Raw genomic sequence first — 19,051 nt, forward strand, 5'->3', positions numbered from 1 at the left:
CATCACTTTATTTTCATACAGATCAAATTTTCAAATAAACCACCTTGTATTATTGACTTTTTACAGTGACTTTTAGAAGTACAAACTACTTTTTTCTGACTTTATAACCAACTTTTCAAATGCAATTATTTTGATTTAAATATCTACCCTTCTAAAAAAACCCAACGTCATAAAACCAGCCAAATTTGAAGTATAACAGTAAAAAACAATTATGTCATAAAAAGTAACCACTTTTTAGTTTTTTCCAACAACATGATTTTCAAAATTTACTTATTTTCACTACATCACAAAATCTAAAATCTCTTTAATCAGGGCGTACAAGATTTCTGAAACTGAAAGCAACCAAAACCCCAACCATGTAGCAAAAATGATGGTTTACAATTTTCTTTTTTTTTTTTAAACCAAAAATTTCGGTTACAATATACAACACCGTTTTTAATACTTTAGATATATACTACATTCTAAAACAAGTTTAATAAACAATTTTTGTAACTTTTTCAGTGGTATAAAATTGCAAAGACATCAATCTTCAACCAAGTATCTATTTCTTCTAGCTCCAAAAGCCAATCTCTACAAAAAAAAAAGAGTAACCCATGTTATAACGTGTCCGTATTCGGGTCGGGTTATATTTCCATATACGGATCAACCCGACCCGATCCGAATAGAGAAAGTGTTAGTTTGTTGCTTACAGTAAAAATTTGGGAGTAAGCTTTTAATCCGGTAAGAAAACGAATGTAAGTTGGCCTTGTTGATCCACTCATTGGTATTGATCTAATATTCGGGACAAGATACTTGGCAACCTACACAGTAATTTTCTTAAACATCATCTATCCAGATTAAAAAAAAAAAACATATTTAGCCTTGTAGCAGTAAATTGGTAAAACCAATATTTTCGTTTACAAAATATTTACCTCATCTGCTGGTTCTGCTAAAACATTTATAAAAAACTTCGCCTGCAACAACATAAATTTTAATTTTTATGAAAAGGAATAATATAAAATAGGAAAGTAAAATAAATTCAGCTAAACACAAATCAAACCTGCTTTGTGTTGGCACCTGACATTAGAAGATCCGTTGTAACCATTCCTGGCTGCAAATCAAAAATTCAATATACATATACATATATATACGTATATGTATATGTATATGTATACATATAGATATACGTATACATATACGTATATGTGAGAGAAGTGTAACATACCGATAAGTTATGGACAACAACATTGCTTACTTCTTGCATACGTAATTCCGCCTTGAGGAATAATTAAAGAAAGTGTATGATGTCAGAATGATAACAGATATCCAAACAAAAGTTACAAGGGTAAAAAAGTAATAAACCTGTAATGATTTTGTCAAATGTACGACACTACGTTTAGTTGCTCCATATGCAGCAAATCTAGGTGTTGGTCTTCCATCAGAACCTGCTCCATCAATATTGAATATATGTCCTCCTCTTGCTTGATTAAGCATCATTTTCATTGCCTAAAATATATAGAAAAACATATGATCCATGGTGGTTTGAGTTTTTTTATTTTTTATTTTTTATTTTATATAAGTTTTTTTACCTCCCGGCAACAAATCATTAAACCAAGTGTGTTTGTCGTGACAACTTCACTGATGATTGAAAATCGGAATTATTTATTTATCGAATAAAAAAAAAGTGATAATTGAAATAATGTTGAAAGAAAGAAGAAAGCTCACTCACATAAGATCCTCATCTGAAGCCTCTGCTAGAGGTTTATAGCTATATGCATTTGATCCCGCATTATTAATCTGCATTTGTTTAAAATGGTGTAAGAAAAGCAACATAATATATATAGTATGGTAATATTTAAGGTTAAATGCAAGGAATAAAAATGGCGATAAAAGTCCAAAGTACCCATATATCTATGTATTGGAGGTTTTCTTGTGCATATTTTACTAGATTTTTCACATCATTTCCATCACGAACATCACATTTTGTACCCTGCAAATACAAAAATACAATAAAACTAGAGATATTGTATGTACTATGTAATGTAACACATTAAAAAACTCAAACATTAATACAAAAGGAAATGATGGACAAAAGTATCTCTAGGTAGTAGGTACCCACACGTGCTGGACCCCACATTCTGTCCTTAAGGTTTGAAGAGCAGATTCTACCCTTTCAGCTGCATAAATTTGTTAGTTAATAAATACAATACATCATTTTCCATTCAAATACAACACTTATTCATGTAAACAAGAAGAAGAATGCAACATTATAATTTGTTTACTTTTCAACCAACTACGACCAATTTGCCCTTTAGGTCATGAAAGTTCTAATTGTGCTCTTTATTACTTGTCTATGTGGCATACACCTGTCATCCTATGTGGCTAAGTTGACAAGTCAATTTTTTATGAATCGGAAAATGTTATGCATTCAAAAAAAATGAAATGTATAATCACTCTAATATTTCATATTTGAACAAGCTTGTACTTACCAGACCTTGAGCATATTAAGACATTATCACCTGCTTTCAGAAACTCTTTAGCTAAGGCATAACCTATTCCTGAAAAACAGTATTTAAATCAGCAAGAAAACTACAATTTTCAAATAAACAATAACTCATCTTTATATACCAATCATCACCCTCATATTTTTTCCTTTAATTTCCATTTTCTCAAATGTTTTTTAAATATCATTTATCTAGACAACAGTTAATAAGATTAAAACAGACCTATGAGTGGATATCTACAAAATCTTTCTAGTAAGTTCAGTGATTTTCTGTACAAATTTTGACTTTTCATCAGTGCTGCTGCATTAAGTCAGTCAATATCTCATGAGGTATGATAATGACACCAGTGATCTTCATATTTCATAGGCCACTAGGAATAGATTATATAAGCATCACTAATGACTAATGACTAATGACTAATGACTAATGAACATGAAGTGGTAGAACCACCTTGAATGATCCATAGAAAAACTAGCTTAGACAAATTTAAGTTGCTTCCACTTTTGTTTATCAATAATAGTACACATTTACATCACAAAGTCACACCCTTTCAGGATCACATATTCGTTTGTAGTTGGGTACCAAAGTCTATGAACAAAGTAATCGAAACAATTTCCATTATTGTTTACAATACAAAACAATAAAGACTCCTAAATGCACATTTTAGGATATCCCATTTCATAATTTTGGAAAAATTTGCATCAAATCAATGAACAAAGTATAGAAATGGATAAGAAATCTCTGCAATTCACATCTGAAAACCTAGCCGACTAAAATAATTTATTTCCAGAGGGTAAACAATAGGAACAGAGAGAACGAAACTTGAACCTTTAGTGGAACCCGTGATTAAGATATTGTAAGGAGGAACCATCGGCTGAGATTTTCCAGGGGACGAGGAGCACACCGAAGGTTTTGAGATGAAGGGTTTTTCGCAGGGTAGAGTAGTGGAAAAAACGAATTTTCTGGCGAGGGGTAGGCGGAGATGGTGGTGGGGAAGAGAAGAAAGAATTGGACGACAGCTTAGTGATGGTGGAGGGGAGAGGGAGCAGTTGAAGTTGAAGATGGAAGAAGTAGCAGTTGCAGTAATCGCCATTTGAGAATGTGGAAGACACCTTCTGAGAATCTGAGCTCCGGTGTTGTTTCGGTGGTGGTCGAAGGTCGATAACAAGATAAAAACCAGCCCCCTTCCTCAGTACCAAGAAAAAAGAATGTAGTAACGATTTTACGTTTTCTTAATAAGACTCTTGTTAACTTCACAACAATTTTTAATCGAAAAAACCACTAAAAAATTAACATTTTATACACATTTTAATCCGTTAATCGTATTTTGCTCTTTTATTTTGTGTGTGTAAAAAAGTTATTGACCTTATTTTTTTTCATATTAATAAGAATAGTAGTTTGTTTGCCTTTTATTACCTTTTAATAAGATACAACTTTGAATCTGGTTCTTTTAGACCGTTTGTTTATCTCTCACTAGATACATACTTACATGTTGCATAGACAATAACTATATATTTCAAATATTTACATATCTATGCTTTTTTTAAATATAAAAATAGCGTTAACTTTGATAAAATAATTCTTATACTAAGTTGATATAAAACATTGATTATTTTGAATTATATGATACGATCGATATTTATCAAGACAATATAATCTCAATCGTCTCAATGTCATATACTTACAGGTTATTCATAAACAAAATTAAATATAATATATAATTTAATGCTATTTATAGTTTTTGTTCTGATTAATGATTTTTAAAAAATTTAGTTGTTTAACATTTGAATTTCTATTATTGTAATTATTTAAAACATCAAATATTGTTTTTTAAGGAAAATAATATAATTTTTTTTATATAATATTACTTTTAAGTTTGTTGTTGTAAGTCATTATAAGCTATTTATTTGGAAACACTTAATGATTATAAAAATATTTTTAGTTAATTTGGGATTACAATTTAAGTTTTGCATTTTATAACTTTTGGAAATTTATAAAATAATATATGGATTTTCTTTTAAGTTTAATTGACATTTCAAATTAAGTTAACCTTTTAACGTTATAGTTAAATTAATAATTCAAGTATTTTATGCAAATTATTTAAAAGTTGTGACTATAAAATAACAATTATTTACATACAAAAACATAGGCCTGACAATCGTGTCGTGTTCGGGTTGGTGTGTCGCATGTTGGCGGGTCAAAATATGTCAACCCAAACACGACCCATTTAAATATACAGGTCACATGTTGGCGGGTTTGGAACATAAACCCATATATGACCCACCAACCCATTTATTTATACGGGTTCACAAGTTGGCGGGTTCGTGAGTCAGATTTGGGTTCATGGGTCTGAATTTTAGATATTTAATTCTTAAACATTCAAATGAAAACTAAAAACATTAATAGAAACATGTTACAAATTTAGCCTTATAGGTTACGACTTATGACATTAGACCATCCACCACGAGTCATAATGTCGAAACATTTAAATGATCTATGAATAAATGATATATATTATGTAATACTTATTAAATATTAATACTTGATACATAAATACATTTAAAAATAAAATAATTTTTTTATTAACAATATAAACGGGTTGGCGGGTCAACCCGTTTATTTTTTGAGAAACCCATATATGACCCGTTTAATAAACGGGTTGGCGGGTTAGCGGGTTGGTGGGTTGAAAAACTCAACCCAAACCCATTTATTTCGTGTCGTGTCGCGTGTCGTGTCGAAAATTGTCAGCCCTACAAAAACATATCCAAACTAATAAGTTAAATGTAGTATGTTAAAAATTAAATATATTATTTTATAAGTAGAAGTAAAAGATGATACTTTAATATTGATGTTTAATTAATTTAGGATTACAATGTAGGTGTTGCACTTATTTAACAATATTAACCAAATTTATTATCATTATTACAAAGAAAATGAAAAGTCATGGGAGTTTCAAATATATGTGGTGAAATGAAAAATGCATCTTTTATAATATAGTATAAAAGATATAGATAAACATAGATATAGATATAGATTTTTACATCTGAAACTGAAATACATGTATGACCAAATAAGATGTGGGAAGGAGTCTGAACTGAAAAAAAAAACACGCTTGCCCATCTTCTCCTTCTATTCACATACACACCTTCGCCTTGACCTTTTCTCTCCATCTTACACGCTTGAAAGTACAATGTTGTAATTGAAAGAAATGATAGAGAAGGGTACAATGATCATTTTTCTTATTCAACACAACAATTCAGAGGTTCCAACCAAACAACATGTTCAAAGTCAGATCTTAGAAATTCAGACCTCTTAAAAATTCAAAAATCTTAAAAATTAAGATCCTATCAAACAGCCCCTCAGTCATTGTTACCGACTAGTCCATGTTTAGTTCTCAGTTTGCACACATTTAGTTTTTTTTTTTTTTTTTTTTTTTTTTTCAAAATTAGTATTTGTTGTTTTTGTACATATTCAGTCCTTATGATGAATTTAATTAGGTTTTGATCATGTGACATCCTATACAGGACAATCATTAATGATGTGTTCTCATACGTGACTTATCTAGACAGTGAAATCATGCGTTATTGAATATGTATATATTTTACAACGAAAAACATTAATGACTAAATGTATACAAACTAAAAACTTAACAAATAGTCAATCGTAAGGACTGAATGTTTACAAAGCAACAAGTTAAATGATAAATTCTACGATAAAAACAATAATGACTAAATATGTTCACAATAAAAACTATATTATCCTTTTAGTTTGTTTTCCCTTTTTTCCATCTATTTTGTTTAGCTATATGTCATAGTCTAAGTCATTGAGATGCAAAGTAACATCTATTATATGTAGAATTTTTACATTGAGATGAAAGTTAAACGGACAACAATTTGTGCCGTTAACCTTTTTTAATAACATATTTAAGGAGTTGTTCAATAATTTAGACCAAATCAGAGACCCAATTGAGTAAAAAATAATATAGTTTTTAGTCTGTATATTTTTAGTCTGTATATTTTTAGTCTTTATTATTATTTAATAAAAATTAAATAAGTAGAACTTTAAAGAAAATCCAACTTGATATCTTTGGAATCTAAAAAAATTCACTATATTATATTTTCGTTCATTATATTTATTTTATATCATGATTTTGTCTAAATTAATCTTGGTGACCATTTTATAACATTGTATTTTTATTAAAGTCATAATATAGCAATGTAACTTGGTTCACACAATCTTTGATACAATATGATTTCAAAAAGAATTAGAATATAAAATGATTATTGCGATTACCCATATTTTTTTATTGGATAAGATTAGGGCGTTTGAGAGTTTTTTCTTTAATTTTGATGTGATCGTCTTTTTCTTTCAGAATTCTACATATCAACATTGCAACGACCAACTCTTTAAAATATTGATTTATAAAGTTAAATGGTTTTAATAAACAAAGATATAAAATAATGATTTTTTAAAACATTGTAAAATATGTTTTTGAAATTTTGATTAAAAAAAATATAACATATCACGTTGGGTTTTATGTAGTTTTCCCAGTAAAAATAAGACGGATTTGTGAATAAAATAAGATTATTATTCATGAGGTATTTGTTGTAAATGGAAATAATTTATAAAATAACATGTTTTTAGGGGTTTAGTATATCCGTGGTAATTTTATTTGGAAATTGGGAAGATATGGTTTTAATTTCTAAAATCGTTTTATCAAACTTTGGTTTAATATGGCGACATCTAATCAATAATAAAATATGTAAGTTAAAGTCAACGGAACAATCGGCTACATATAAAAAATGTTTTGTCAATTTTAACAAATATAATATGTAATAAATAGTTTGGTAATTTTCTAAATGATTGGTTTTTTATTGATATATTTTGTAATTATTTTAATATAGTTATATGAAATCACGACATTTATGGATGTTTCTAGAATATGAAATTGTTTTGAATGAATGATTTGGATGGATTTTTTCAAATTATTATGCAACGTAAAAATCAATGTTTTAAAATCGGTATTTTATCTATAAATTTTATATATTATTTATTTTTTAGTATCTATCCTTATGAATAAAACAATAGTTTCTAAAGAAAAATGGATCTTTATAGCGTGTCATGTCAGCCAATGTCATTTGTCATCATAGAGCTTTCAAACAATTTTCGGATTCATTTAAAATCAATAACAACAAATTCATTATTCATTAAATGTAATTGATACCGATTATTATACGAATTTTCAACAAAGTCGGTATTCATTCAACAAATTATCATGTCGTTTCTAATAACAGAACTCAAATATTGATTGCATTACCGATTTTATAACTTTCAACTTTTATCATCCTTTTATTTTTTGGCTTATCGAAATCTTTTTAAAAATTACAATACTAGAAAATATCAGATTCAAATGGAAAGTATTCAATTATCTCATCAAATCAGGAAAAGAAAATCATGTTGTTATATTAGCCGATAATAAATAATAAATAAGCTATAATAACCATCTCAATAAATTGGAATCGATACCTATTTTGTTCCCTTCTTTCTTCAACGTACCAGACTCCAAAACTAAATTCGCTTTCTGCATCTGTGAGCTATCAGGTTCCATTCGGTTTTTGCATAGGCTTCAAGGTTCATTATCCATCAGGTACTTATTTTTTAGTTTTAAACATCCATAATAGCATTATACTTTTAACTGAAAGTTGTATTTTTGTGTTTTTTAGGCTTAGTTTTTGAGGTTTAAACATCCATGAAAGTCGGTTGTATTGTACTTTTAATAAAAGGTATTGTTAAGGGTTTTCCATGAGCAGGGGCATATTTGTCTTTTACACATTTTTTTGTATGTTTCAAATAATTTAAATAATTGCTTCCTGTTTTAATTATTTATATGAATTGTCATTAATTTGTGTGCATTGAATCAACATATAATTTGTTTTATATCATTATGTATCTATCTGTTTGTGTAATCGTGTGTTGGTATATATAAACATAAAAATTTGATGCTATTGTACTCGGAAGGGCATAAAAGTATGTCTTTTTTTTTCTACTTGATATAGGTAAATGACAAAACTTTTGATTAATTTTGTATTTTTTTTAGTTTTACACATCCATAATAGCATTATAGTTTTAACTGAAAGTTGTATTTTTGTGTTTTTGAGGTTGAAACATCCATAAAAGTCTGTTGCATTGTATATTTTTAATTGCCAAAATTACCTAAAACAATTACGTTTGTATACTTTTTACTTAACTCATTTTCTACACTATTTACTTTCAGCATCATGTGTAACGTCCATGTTTCAAGACTAAGCATTAATATAATGATCTAATAGTTAAGGTCAACAAATGTAACTTATTTTGAAGTAATAAAGAGGGATTACTTAAATATTATGTGGATTATGTGATTTTATATGCATTATACTTATTTATAAGATATAATAAATTAAGAATGAAAACAAGTGTCAAAAATAAAATAATAGATAAACCCAATATCTACGAAAAAAGTTGTAGTGGTCGTGACAAGGATTCTGGAGATATAAAGAACGCCGAAATCCGAGTTATAACGAATAAGTTATGACATGTCGATGTTTCGCGACAAAACTAGCACGACGCTGTGTGACGTAAAAAATGAGTTTACGATAAATTGATTTTTAGCCTTAGCAATTTAAACTAAAGTCAAAGTATACGTTAAACCGAGAGCGTGCATAAAAATAACATCCAAATCTGACTTCGTATGAGAAAGTTATGAATTTTTTAAGATTTGGCATAACAGTGTGCAACCCGGAGTTTGAATTTTAGATCGAACAATTTTTAGCCGATACAACCTAAACGAGAATCGAAGATCTTGTCAATAGGAGCTCAACGATAAAAAGACAGACGAAAACGAACGTCGGATGACAAAGATATGAATTTTTAACGGACTTTTTCTATCTCGGCCTGTTAAAAATATAACTTTAAAAATAAAGTCAAAATTAGTCGACGGAGTCTAAACAAAAGTTGTAGAGTACATCTCCACCTACGCGTGGATATAAAGAACGTCAAAAACGGATCTCGTATATGAAAGTTAAGAATTTTAGAAGTCGAGAATGGAATTTGCGAAGTGTAATGAAGTGGTGTGATCCGGACCCTCTCTTGCTCCCCACGGTCCTCGCCTTGGATGCTGACATGTGGTCTTCTTACGCCCAGTGTAACATTACGGAGTAACGAGGACGCCCTACGTACATCGAAGGTACGCACCGTAGTCTCCTATTGTGCGGTTCCGAAGTAGCCACGACGCACCATCCGAAGAACGACATGTGCCCTTTATGCGCAGCGTACCACCGAGGGTACGCCCAGCGTATTGCGCAGCTCCAACCCTATAAATAGAGGTGCGAGGCTGCCATATTCTTCACATGAAAAACCCTTTCTTTCATTCTCTCTCTCTCTCTCTCTCTCTCTCTCTCTCTAAACAACCCCAACCCCTAAAATCTTCCTAGTGCTAAAAGAAGGCCCCGGATCGCCTGAAAGCTCCGATAAAAAAAGTGCTTTTCGGCTCGGAAAGTTCTACCCCACAGAGTCCGGTTTCTAGCAAACCTCCCAGTTTCGTCGAAGGAAATCATATTGTTAAGAGCGAAGCGTTATCCAAGTTGGAATCACCACTTTATCAGGTGGGTGCATAATTACTTTCATCTTACACATAGATATGAAATATTTTATATAAATTACGTGATATGTGTGTATATTATCTGTTTACCTGAGATCTATGCTGGATAAACGATTTAAACATTTTTTTATGATTTAAAATGTATATGTATTTTATATCTACAAATATGTTGGGTAAAACATGTTGGATTAGTGTCTAAGTCCATAACTATAATTGGTATGTACTTGACCTGATTCGGCATGGTCCATTTGGGTTGCATGTCACTTCTGTGCCTTGATGCACGAGATAGGACGAGGATTGACGTTGGGTTTATCACCATGGGTTATTAGCGTTTCGTGATTAGGAAGGTGAAGGCAAACGGCCCTCTCACGACACATAGTATCAGCACGGTGGGGGCTTAACCCAACCATGCCGATTATCACATCAAAACTCCTAATATTTACTGGCATTAAATTTTATTTGAAATGAATGGTTGTTTAGTGTTAAGGTGTTCCCTACATAATTATCTTTGGTTGATGCGGTTTACCCCTTAGTTATCTCCACCGTTAAGGCTTAATTTAGCCTCCGGGGTTGTGGTTTTAGTAAGTGTTTGAATATGTTACTAACGAAGCTTCACTCAGCTTTACTATTGAATAAGAGGTAAGCGAAAGAGTTGTTAAGTGGGAACGTACCAATAACAATCGTTGGGTCTTGGACTGCTTCTCCTTGACCCAAGGTCAGGACCATTTCCGATCCTTCCGCTCCTTGATTGTTATCCTTGGGGCAATTACACCTGAAGTGACCGGTTCCTCCACACCCATATCAGGTGTGACTGGTCTCATCATTGGTGTTGTTGTTAGGGTTGTTGCGATTGTTGTCATTTTCATTTGGCTGACGATTCTGACATGGATAAGTTCTACAGAATTTGGCGGTGTGATTCTTTCGGTTGCATTTGTTACAATGCATCTCCTGGCAGGCTCCATTATGATGGAATTTGCACTGGTTGCATTTTGGAAGCCTTCCAGCATATGGTCTCCTGTTTGTTGGTATAATAGGGGTCATGGTCGCATGAACAGCAACAACATACTGCTTCCTTGAGAACCCTTGAGTGTGTTGTCCCTTTCTCTTACTTCCAGACCTCAGCTTCCTGCTCTTAAGCTTGGGGTTTGGAGTTCCTTGATAGGTTGTCACTTGTTGGTTTTCATGTTCGTTCCTTTGGCTGAAGTTGTCAATGCTGTTCCCGCCTCCATTGGGGTTGTTTGCATTGATTTGCGCCATCGCAGCGGTTACTGTTGCCGTTACAACAGCTTGGAATGTAGTAGAGTCCATCTGTAGGAGCGGTGTCTCGCGGGTGCGCTTGTTATTCTTGCGGGGTGGCATTTTCCTGCTGCATGTTGATAAGCCAGATCGTAAGTAATGATAGTCATTCCTCATTGTACTCTAGAAATTTTGCATCTTGTTGTATAATTCTTACTGCTTCCATCTACATCCCTATGATGTATTTACGGTAGTAGGTAATCGCAGATTTGGCACGATCGTTACGTCTACCCTCAGAAGATATGGATTGTTTTGGTTTCGAGATCCTTAAGTACCATCTTAGTACACGAAAGAGAGTCATATCGGATAGTAGGGGGAAGTGGAAAAGGCTGATCCTAATTGTGGCGGGAAGTGTCTGGTGGTGGTGCTGATGGAGTGGATGCACCTCGGAGACGGGCTACTTGTTGCTCGGTATCTCGTAGTCGTACCTCTCAAACTAACTATCTCGCTCGGGAGTCTCCGTTTACTTCCTGTGTTTGTCTCTTGTCTCTCTCAATAGCCAACTACATTTGTTCTGTTTGATTTGGGGTGTCTTGAGCTTGGTTATCAATACCTCAGGTGCACCAGACCATGACTGGGAGGGCCCGGTCAACTAGTCCTCTATGGCTAATGGTCGGAGAGACCTCGGTTCCTACCCTAGTATGGTCGTATCCCCTGCTGGTGACTCTATCTCCAAATATCGTATGCCCAAGGGGGCATGGGACCACTGGGGCTCACACGATAAGTTGGTGCTCTCGCTTTACATGGGGGATTGATGACATTAGATTCTACATCCGAGTCATCATCACCATTGCCCTCTGGCTCTTCCTCTTCGAGGTCCACTATTGACTCGACGGGTCCATCTGTGAGTTCTACTTCGTGTTCCTCCTCTAGGTCGAGCCACCCTGTTATTCCCTGACTAGGGAGGTAGGGGTTTCCTGGCTAATGATACTCGTCTATAGTATATTGCACGAAGGGGTATAAATACTAGAAATAAATAGCATACCAATTACTCCTATAGTAATTCAATTTTGTTTAGGTTTGGTTCTATAAGCTCTTTGGATAATTAAATGGTAAGTTTTTGATTCATTGCCCATCACAATTACTCCCGAACACATGTTGGTCGTATTTTGAATGAATGTAGTTGATCAGGCTACATTCACCCCCAATACGCCTACATAACTGCCCGAGTTTAATAGCGATGTTCAAATCCTCCAAAGACTTTTATTGTTCTTTTTGTGTTATTATTCTAAAATGCACACAAAGGTATGTATTTTAATTATTATGTTCAAAGTTGTTTAGTCCCATTGTATTTATAGTTGCATATCCTGTATGATTAGATATGCTAGTTCACTATAAACAATGCTCTGATAGCAATCTGTCACACCCCCGAACCAGACGGCGGAAACGGCCGGGGGCTTGTGCGTGACTTCATCTTGAAATATCATTACAATGAATATAATTGAAACATAACATCATCATCATCACACATGTAATACTACAACATTCATTGTTTACATCGAGTATTGTATTTGAATATTACATGCCAAAATATTAAGAGTATGATGAAACAAAATATCACACAATATCCATTAGTTTGTTTCGTTCATCCTGCTTCAACGGTTTCCAGAGAATACAAGTTATTTTGAAAACGGTCAACATAAAAATGTTGGTGAGTTCATAAGCATGTTTGTGAAAATGATTTGTATAACTTTGAAAACCACCAGAAAATCTGATATTTTCTGAAAAATTGTTTAGTGTGTTTGTGTTAGATCTCGTATTAATGCATGTATGTTATTGTTTATTTGACTAAAAAGGTAAAAAGAATGTCGAGAGAATGTAAGAGCATATAAAGAGAATGTTCCCAGACAACCCAATGTTGCCAAAAAAAAAGAGTCTTTCGTAAACTTCATAACGTTAATTCCTCTAACGAGTCGTCATAACCATACTAAATAATGACAATTTTGCCTGTCTTGGCGTCGTTGGACGCCGGTTTTGACTTTGAGTATAAGGTTTTCGTCACCCTAGACTGAGTAAGTCTAACTGTAGCGAACAGCTGAGGTGTGGGGTGTCATCCCCGTATAGATCTATACACAAATCCCCGTTCTCCCTCCAAGAGACTCTGGTTATAACTACAGGCTACGATTGTACACTTAATAGGTGCCAATCGACAAAAACTCGCTAGATCCTTAATCGAATTTACGCGAAGAAAAATGTATAAACTCATTCCAGGACCAATGATCCATGTAAGTGAACCACTAAGGCATCGCTAAACATGTAAATCATTTCAAGACCCAAATAGAATGAGATTATATAACATGGGCCCGAAATATATATATATATATATATATATATATATATATATATATATATATATATATATATATATATATATATATATATATATATATATGAAATGACAACTAAGGCCCATTTCACATGTAAGGTATTTACAGGCCCAAATAGCACACAAATAGTATCCAAGGTCCGTCGCACATGTTAACGGGTCAATGAGGCCCAATAAACATATAAATAATATACATGACCTATCACACATAAAAATGGGTCACTAAGGCCCAATAACCCAGAGAATGATCAAATTAAATCCGTTTATTGATTTATCATTGGTTTTAGTTCAAGTATTCACTAAAATAGCATAAAAAGAAGAACGCATATAAAACCCGTTCCCAGGCCCAATAAACATGTAAGTGAACCACTAAGGCCCAATATACGTGTCTATTATTTCCAGGCTCAAAGAAATGTGAATGTCTATCCTAAGCCCAATATACATGTAAAAGGACACTAAGGCCCATTAAACATGTATATTATTTTCAGGCCCAATAAGGATATGAATATCGTTTTTAACCCGTTTGTTATTGTTTTGTTTATTTTAGCTTGATTATTTACAAAGTTGATATAAAAAGCCCACTTTTGTAAAAATGACGTTCTTGGCCCAATAAGTCAAAAATTTAGGATTAAGGCCTAATTTTGTAAGAATAACACTTTGGTCTCCATTTTGTTCAAAACTTGTTTTGATAACTATTTTGTAGTAAAAATAACTATTTAAAACCCCTTTTTGTCAAAAATAACATTCTTAGCTTGATTTTTGTGAAAACGCACATTTTCTGGTTTTTGAGCTTTTCCGACCTAGTTGTTTGAAAATTTGTAGAAAAATCATCGTAAGTCGAAATTTGGATCCGTAAACTCTCAAAGTTTATAAATTTTGTCTACTTTGTTCAAAAATTTTCTCATAATTTTAATGGCTTCTAACAAGTGTGAAATTGCTCATCTTCACAGGTTGGTCCGAAATTATTTCAAATATGATAGGCAGTTTTGTAAAATTCGCCAAAAATTGTAGAAAAATCTTTTGAAAACGTGCGAGTAGTCATTTTAAAGGTATAAATCTGAACTTTATCCATGTAAAACAGTTTTGAAAAATACTTCCATTTGGATGGTCAAAACAGTCCGAGATTGGACCAAAACTTTTCTGTTAAGAGCTGTTTTGTGGGTTTAGTTTATAAATCTTTGAACACAACACTTATTTTTGCTATATAAAGTATACAAATCCCAGATACTTGTGATAAAACATACTTTTCTCAAGATTCATATGAAGATCCTAGTGATAAACTTCAAGTTTCTTAACATATTTCTAGATTATTGAAGTAATAAACACATAATCACCAAATGTTTCAAGAAAACACACATAATCATGCATATACACATAGATCTACACAATTAAACTTGTATTCTCCCCCCAAAACAATTAAAAACCAAAAACAAGGGGGTATGAACTCACCTTCTTTGAAGATTTCGGATTTTGATGAAGAAATGAAGAGATCTCGACTTTAGCAAGCCTCTTGAGGAGGTTTTTGAACTTTGATGGTTCTAATGAACATGATCCACGAAATATGGTGGTAAGAGGAGATTTTTGAAGAAATAAAGATGTTAAATCATAGATCTAAGCAAAAACTTACCAAAGATGATGATCTAGGTGAAGATACTCTTGAAACTACACTCCAAAACTCGAAATTTAGAGGAAGGAGATGAGAGTTCTTGAGAGAATAATTGAGAGAGTTTGAAGTTGAGAAATGTGTGTGTGTTGGTGTTCTTTTGGCCGAGAATAGAGAGAGGAGGAGAAGATATTTAAGGAAGTTTGCATGAAAGATAATAGATGTCTAGAAGTATGTGATTTTCTAGATATATGATGGACAATTTTGAGTTGTCAAGTTTTAAATCAAATCCTCTTTCATTTTCATTTGTGTGGGCCGATAATGGGCTAAAAGAATGGGAAGGAAATGGTTTTGGGCCCATTCTTGGCTTATTCAAAATTATAAAGCCCAATTAAAAGGACTTACGGCCCATTAGGGCAAATGGAATAATTTATGGCCCAATAAGGCCTATTAGAGATAAAATGGATTATTTTAGGCCCTTATGGCCCAAAATGTTAAATTTTTATGAACGTGGGTCCATTTAAAGCCCATTCAAGGGTCCTAGGCCCACAATAGTCGGTTTGGATACTTATTGGCCCATTAGGCTCAATAAGAGAATCATAGTCCATAATGAACTTGAGTCGGGATTTCTAGGGTTTCCAACCCTTATTTGAACATATGAGATATATTTGAATGAGAATAGAGTATAGTATTCACTTAGAGTACAAGTTATTACACTAGGTGAATGATTGCATGAGGGTATAATTTCCTAGCAAAAATGCTAGTTGTGACAACATGACCCTTAATGATTTTATCCATTTGCTTGGTACTCTGAATCAGCAATGATTTGGAGCTTTGGTAATGCAAATTTGATTAGTAGATCAACTTTCCAAACCTTCAATGGACATTGACAATGGTTGCATTGGATACCCAATAAAAGCTTTCTCTTCCTAATGGAAAGGGATTGTGTGACATCCCCACTTTTCACGGCCAGAAAAGACCGATTTTGTTTATGCTTTATAAAAATCAGAGTACCTCTTTTAATAAAAATATTGCAGAATTTGTTCCCAGTAAAACATGATAAATACGTTATCAAAGCATTTCTGAAGAAAAGTATTTTTATTCATTTTAAAACATTTGGGATGTCATCGTCAATACAGAAACATAAGCATAAACAGAACTTACATTCATTATCACTAGTGATTTATATCTCCTTAATCTCTCAGTGTAATGTGACTTCATATCAAAACCTGTGATATAAATAAGCTGAGTGGGTCAATTAGGGAAACCTGGTGAGTACATAGGGTTTTCAACCCACAATAATATAATTATTATGTTTAAACAATCAAACAATCAACCAAATTACCCATCCCCATTATCTTCTTTACTCTTAAGGATCTATCCAAAGAGTCATCTATCCTGCATTCATTTATTCCGAAGTCCCTTGCTTCCAGGGTTATAGGACTGGCACTAAATCCATAGCTGCCAATGCTCGTTCGTAAAGCACTAATTCCATAGCTGCTATAGTTTATTCATTGGGTACTGAATCCATAGCTACAAGTGTTTATCTAATAGGTACTAAGTCCATATCTACCAATTCCTAACATGTACTAAGTCCATAGCTACCAGTGTTATCTAGTAGGTACTAAGTCCATAACTACTAATTCCTAACACGTACTAAGTCCAGAGCCACCAGTGTTTGTCCAATAGGCACTAAGTCCATAGTTGCTGATGTTATTTATTAGGCACTAAGTCTATAGCTGCCTATGTTTACTCACATCATCTTTTATCTCTCATCATTCATCTACCCATGTCATACCCAACATATTTGTATATATAAAATACGTATACAGTTTAAATCATATAAAACATGTATAAAAACGTTCATCCAACATAGACAACAAGTATTCAGATAATATGCACACATAGCACGTAGTTTATATAAAATACTTCATATCTATGTGTAAGATGAAAGTAACTATGCACTCACTTGATAAGGTGGTGACTCGGTACTCGGACAGCACTTCGTTACTCTTAAAACAATTTCCTTCGACAAAACCTAGTATCATTACCACTAGGGTTTAGTTTAATATTCACCGAGACTAATTAATAGTCTAGCTATTATTACTATTATATAAGCGTTAAAAATACTTATATAACCCATAATAATAGCCCAAGTACTTATTATAAGGTCCTAATAACATTACTATATTAAAACATAAGCTATACTAAAGATAGGTTAGGCGTAGCTCACTTACAGCGGGTTTTCTCGAAAATCGTGCTTTGCTGGAGCAGCGTTCCCGAGCCGAAAGGCTCTTTTCTCGGGACTCCGGGAGCCTCGGGGCTTCCTTCAGGTTCTAGGGAGGTTACCTAGGCTTTTGGGGGGGGGGGGGTTAGAGAGAGAGAGAGTTTAGAGAGAGAGAGAGTGAAGGTTGGAAGGTGCGAATAATGAGGGAACCCGACACCTCTATTATAGGTTGGAAAACAAATCTACTCGTCGAGTAGGTCCTCCTACTTGTCGATTCCATGCCAGGTGTCACCCTCTGGTGGCTTGCCTTGGGGAGAAAGCCTTGGCCCTTATTCAGCCACGTCACCCCTTTTTGCAGCATCATCCTTCCTACTTCAAAACCCCACAACTTTCGCATACAAGCTCTGTTTTCGACGTTCTTTTTTTCCACGCGTAGGTAAAAACAAGATCTACAACTTTCATTTAGACTCCGTCGGCTAATTCTCAACCGATCTTAAATTTAACAGTTGGAGGTGTTTAGACTGTTAAATGACCGCGAAGCATTCGTAATTCCTTCATACAGACTCCGTTTTCGTCTATATTTTTACCATTGAGTTCCTATTAATGATATCTTCAACTCTCCTTTAGGCCCCGTAAGCCAAAAACCGCTCGAACTAAAATTCGAGTTTCGGGTCGTGCACTGCTAAGCCGAATCTTAGAAAAATCATAACTTCCTCATACGAAGTCAGATTTGGGCGTTCTTTTTGTGGATGTTATCGGTTTAAGGTATACTACAACTTTGGTTTGGATCACTAAGGCTAAATAGTCCTTTATCATAAATTCACTATTTACGTCTCCCGGTGTCGTGCCGATTTTGCCGTAAAACTTCGACGAGCCATAATTTCTTCGTTATAACTCGGATTTCGGCGTTCTTTATATGTACGGAACCCTTGAGACATATTCTAAAACTTGTTTAATATTATTCATTCTAAATAATCTTCCATCAAAAATTCATTTTTTATGCCTATTGTCTTTAAATTGACTAGCCCGGATTTACGGACGTTACAATTATCTCCCCTTTAGGATGATTACGTCCCGGAATATCAACGAAACAGGGCTCACATGATGACTCCATACGTTATATCTTCATACTAAGTAATAACTGTAACTTTGATGTTTCTTCGAACGAGTATCTAACTCTAAGACTTCCTGACTGCAGGCGGTGCCCGATCTTGGACCCGCTCTCTATCTCATGTTAGAATTTTAGTCATAATCTTCATGTCACGATCTCGATCTTTATTGGAGACTCCTTCTTTAGCAAACTTGAGATAAGTTTCTTCCTTCGATTATTATAATAGACCGATGGGTCATGTTCTAATGACCTTTCATCGTATGATGCATTGCTTGGACTCAGGTCTCTTAGAGTCAAATTCGAGAATGGAATATACCTTCCTTCATGTTCTAATATGATAGAATCACAGTTTAACATGTATCATTT

General features: G+C 33.4%; 1 protein-coding gene across 1 annotated transcript; it reads right to left on the bottom strand.

Moving 5' to 3' along the window:
- Window positions 1-372: 372 nt before the first annotated feature.
- Window positions 373-3,704, bottom strand: NOL (NYC1-like protein). Its single transcript, XM_079038586.1, has 12 exons — window positions 3,312-3,704; window positions 2,469-2,537; window positions 2,095-2,156; window positions 1,883-1,969; window positions 1,709-1,776; window positions 1,569-1,617; window positions 1,342-1,485; window positions 1,205-1,255; window positions 1,040-1,090; window positions 912-953; window positions 690-800; window positions 373-570 (listed from the first exon to the last, which is right to left on the bottom strand). Exons 1-12 carry the CDS (start codon window positions 3,574-3,576, stop codon window positions 523-525), a joined length of 1,047 nt encoding a protein of 348 aa, XP_078894712.1. The 5' UTR covers window positions 3,577-3,704; the 3' UTR covers window positions 373-522.
- Window positions 3,705-19,051: the final 15,347 nt, after the last annotated feature.

This window comes from Lactuca serriola, chromosome 4 (genome assembly GCF_051521515.1).
Source record: "Lactuca serriola cultivar US96UC23 chromosome 4, Lser_US96UC23_V15, whole genome shotgun sequence".
Lineage (NCBI taxonomy): Eukaryota > Viridiplantae > Streptophyta > Magnoliopsida > Asterales > Asteraceae > Lactuca > Lactuca serriola.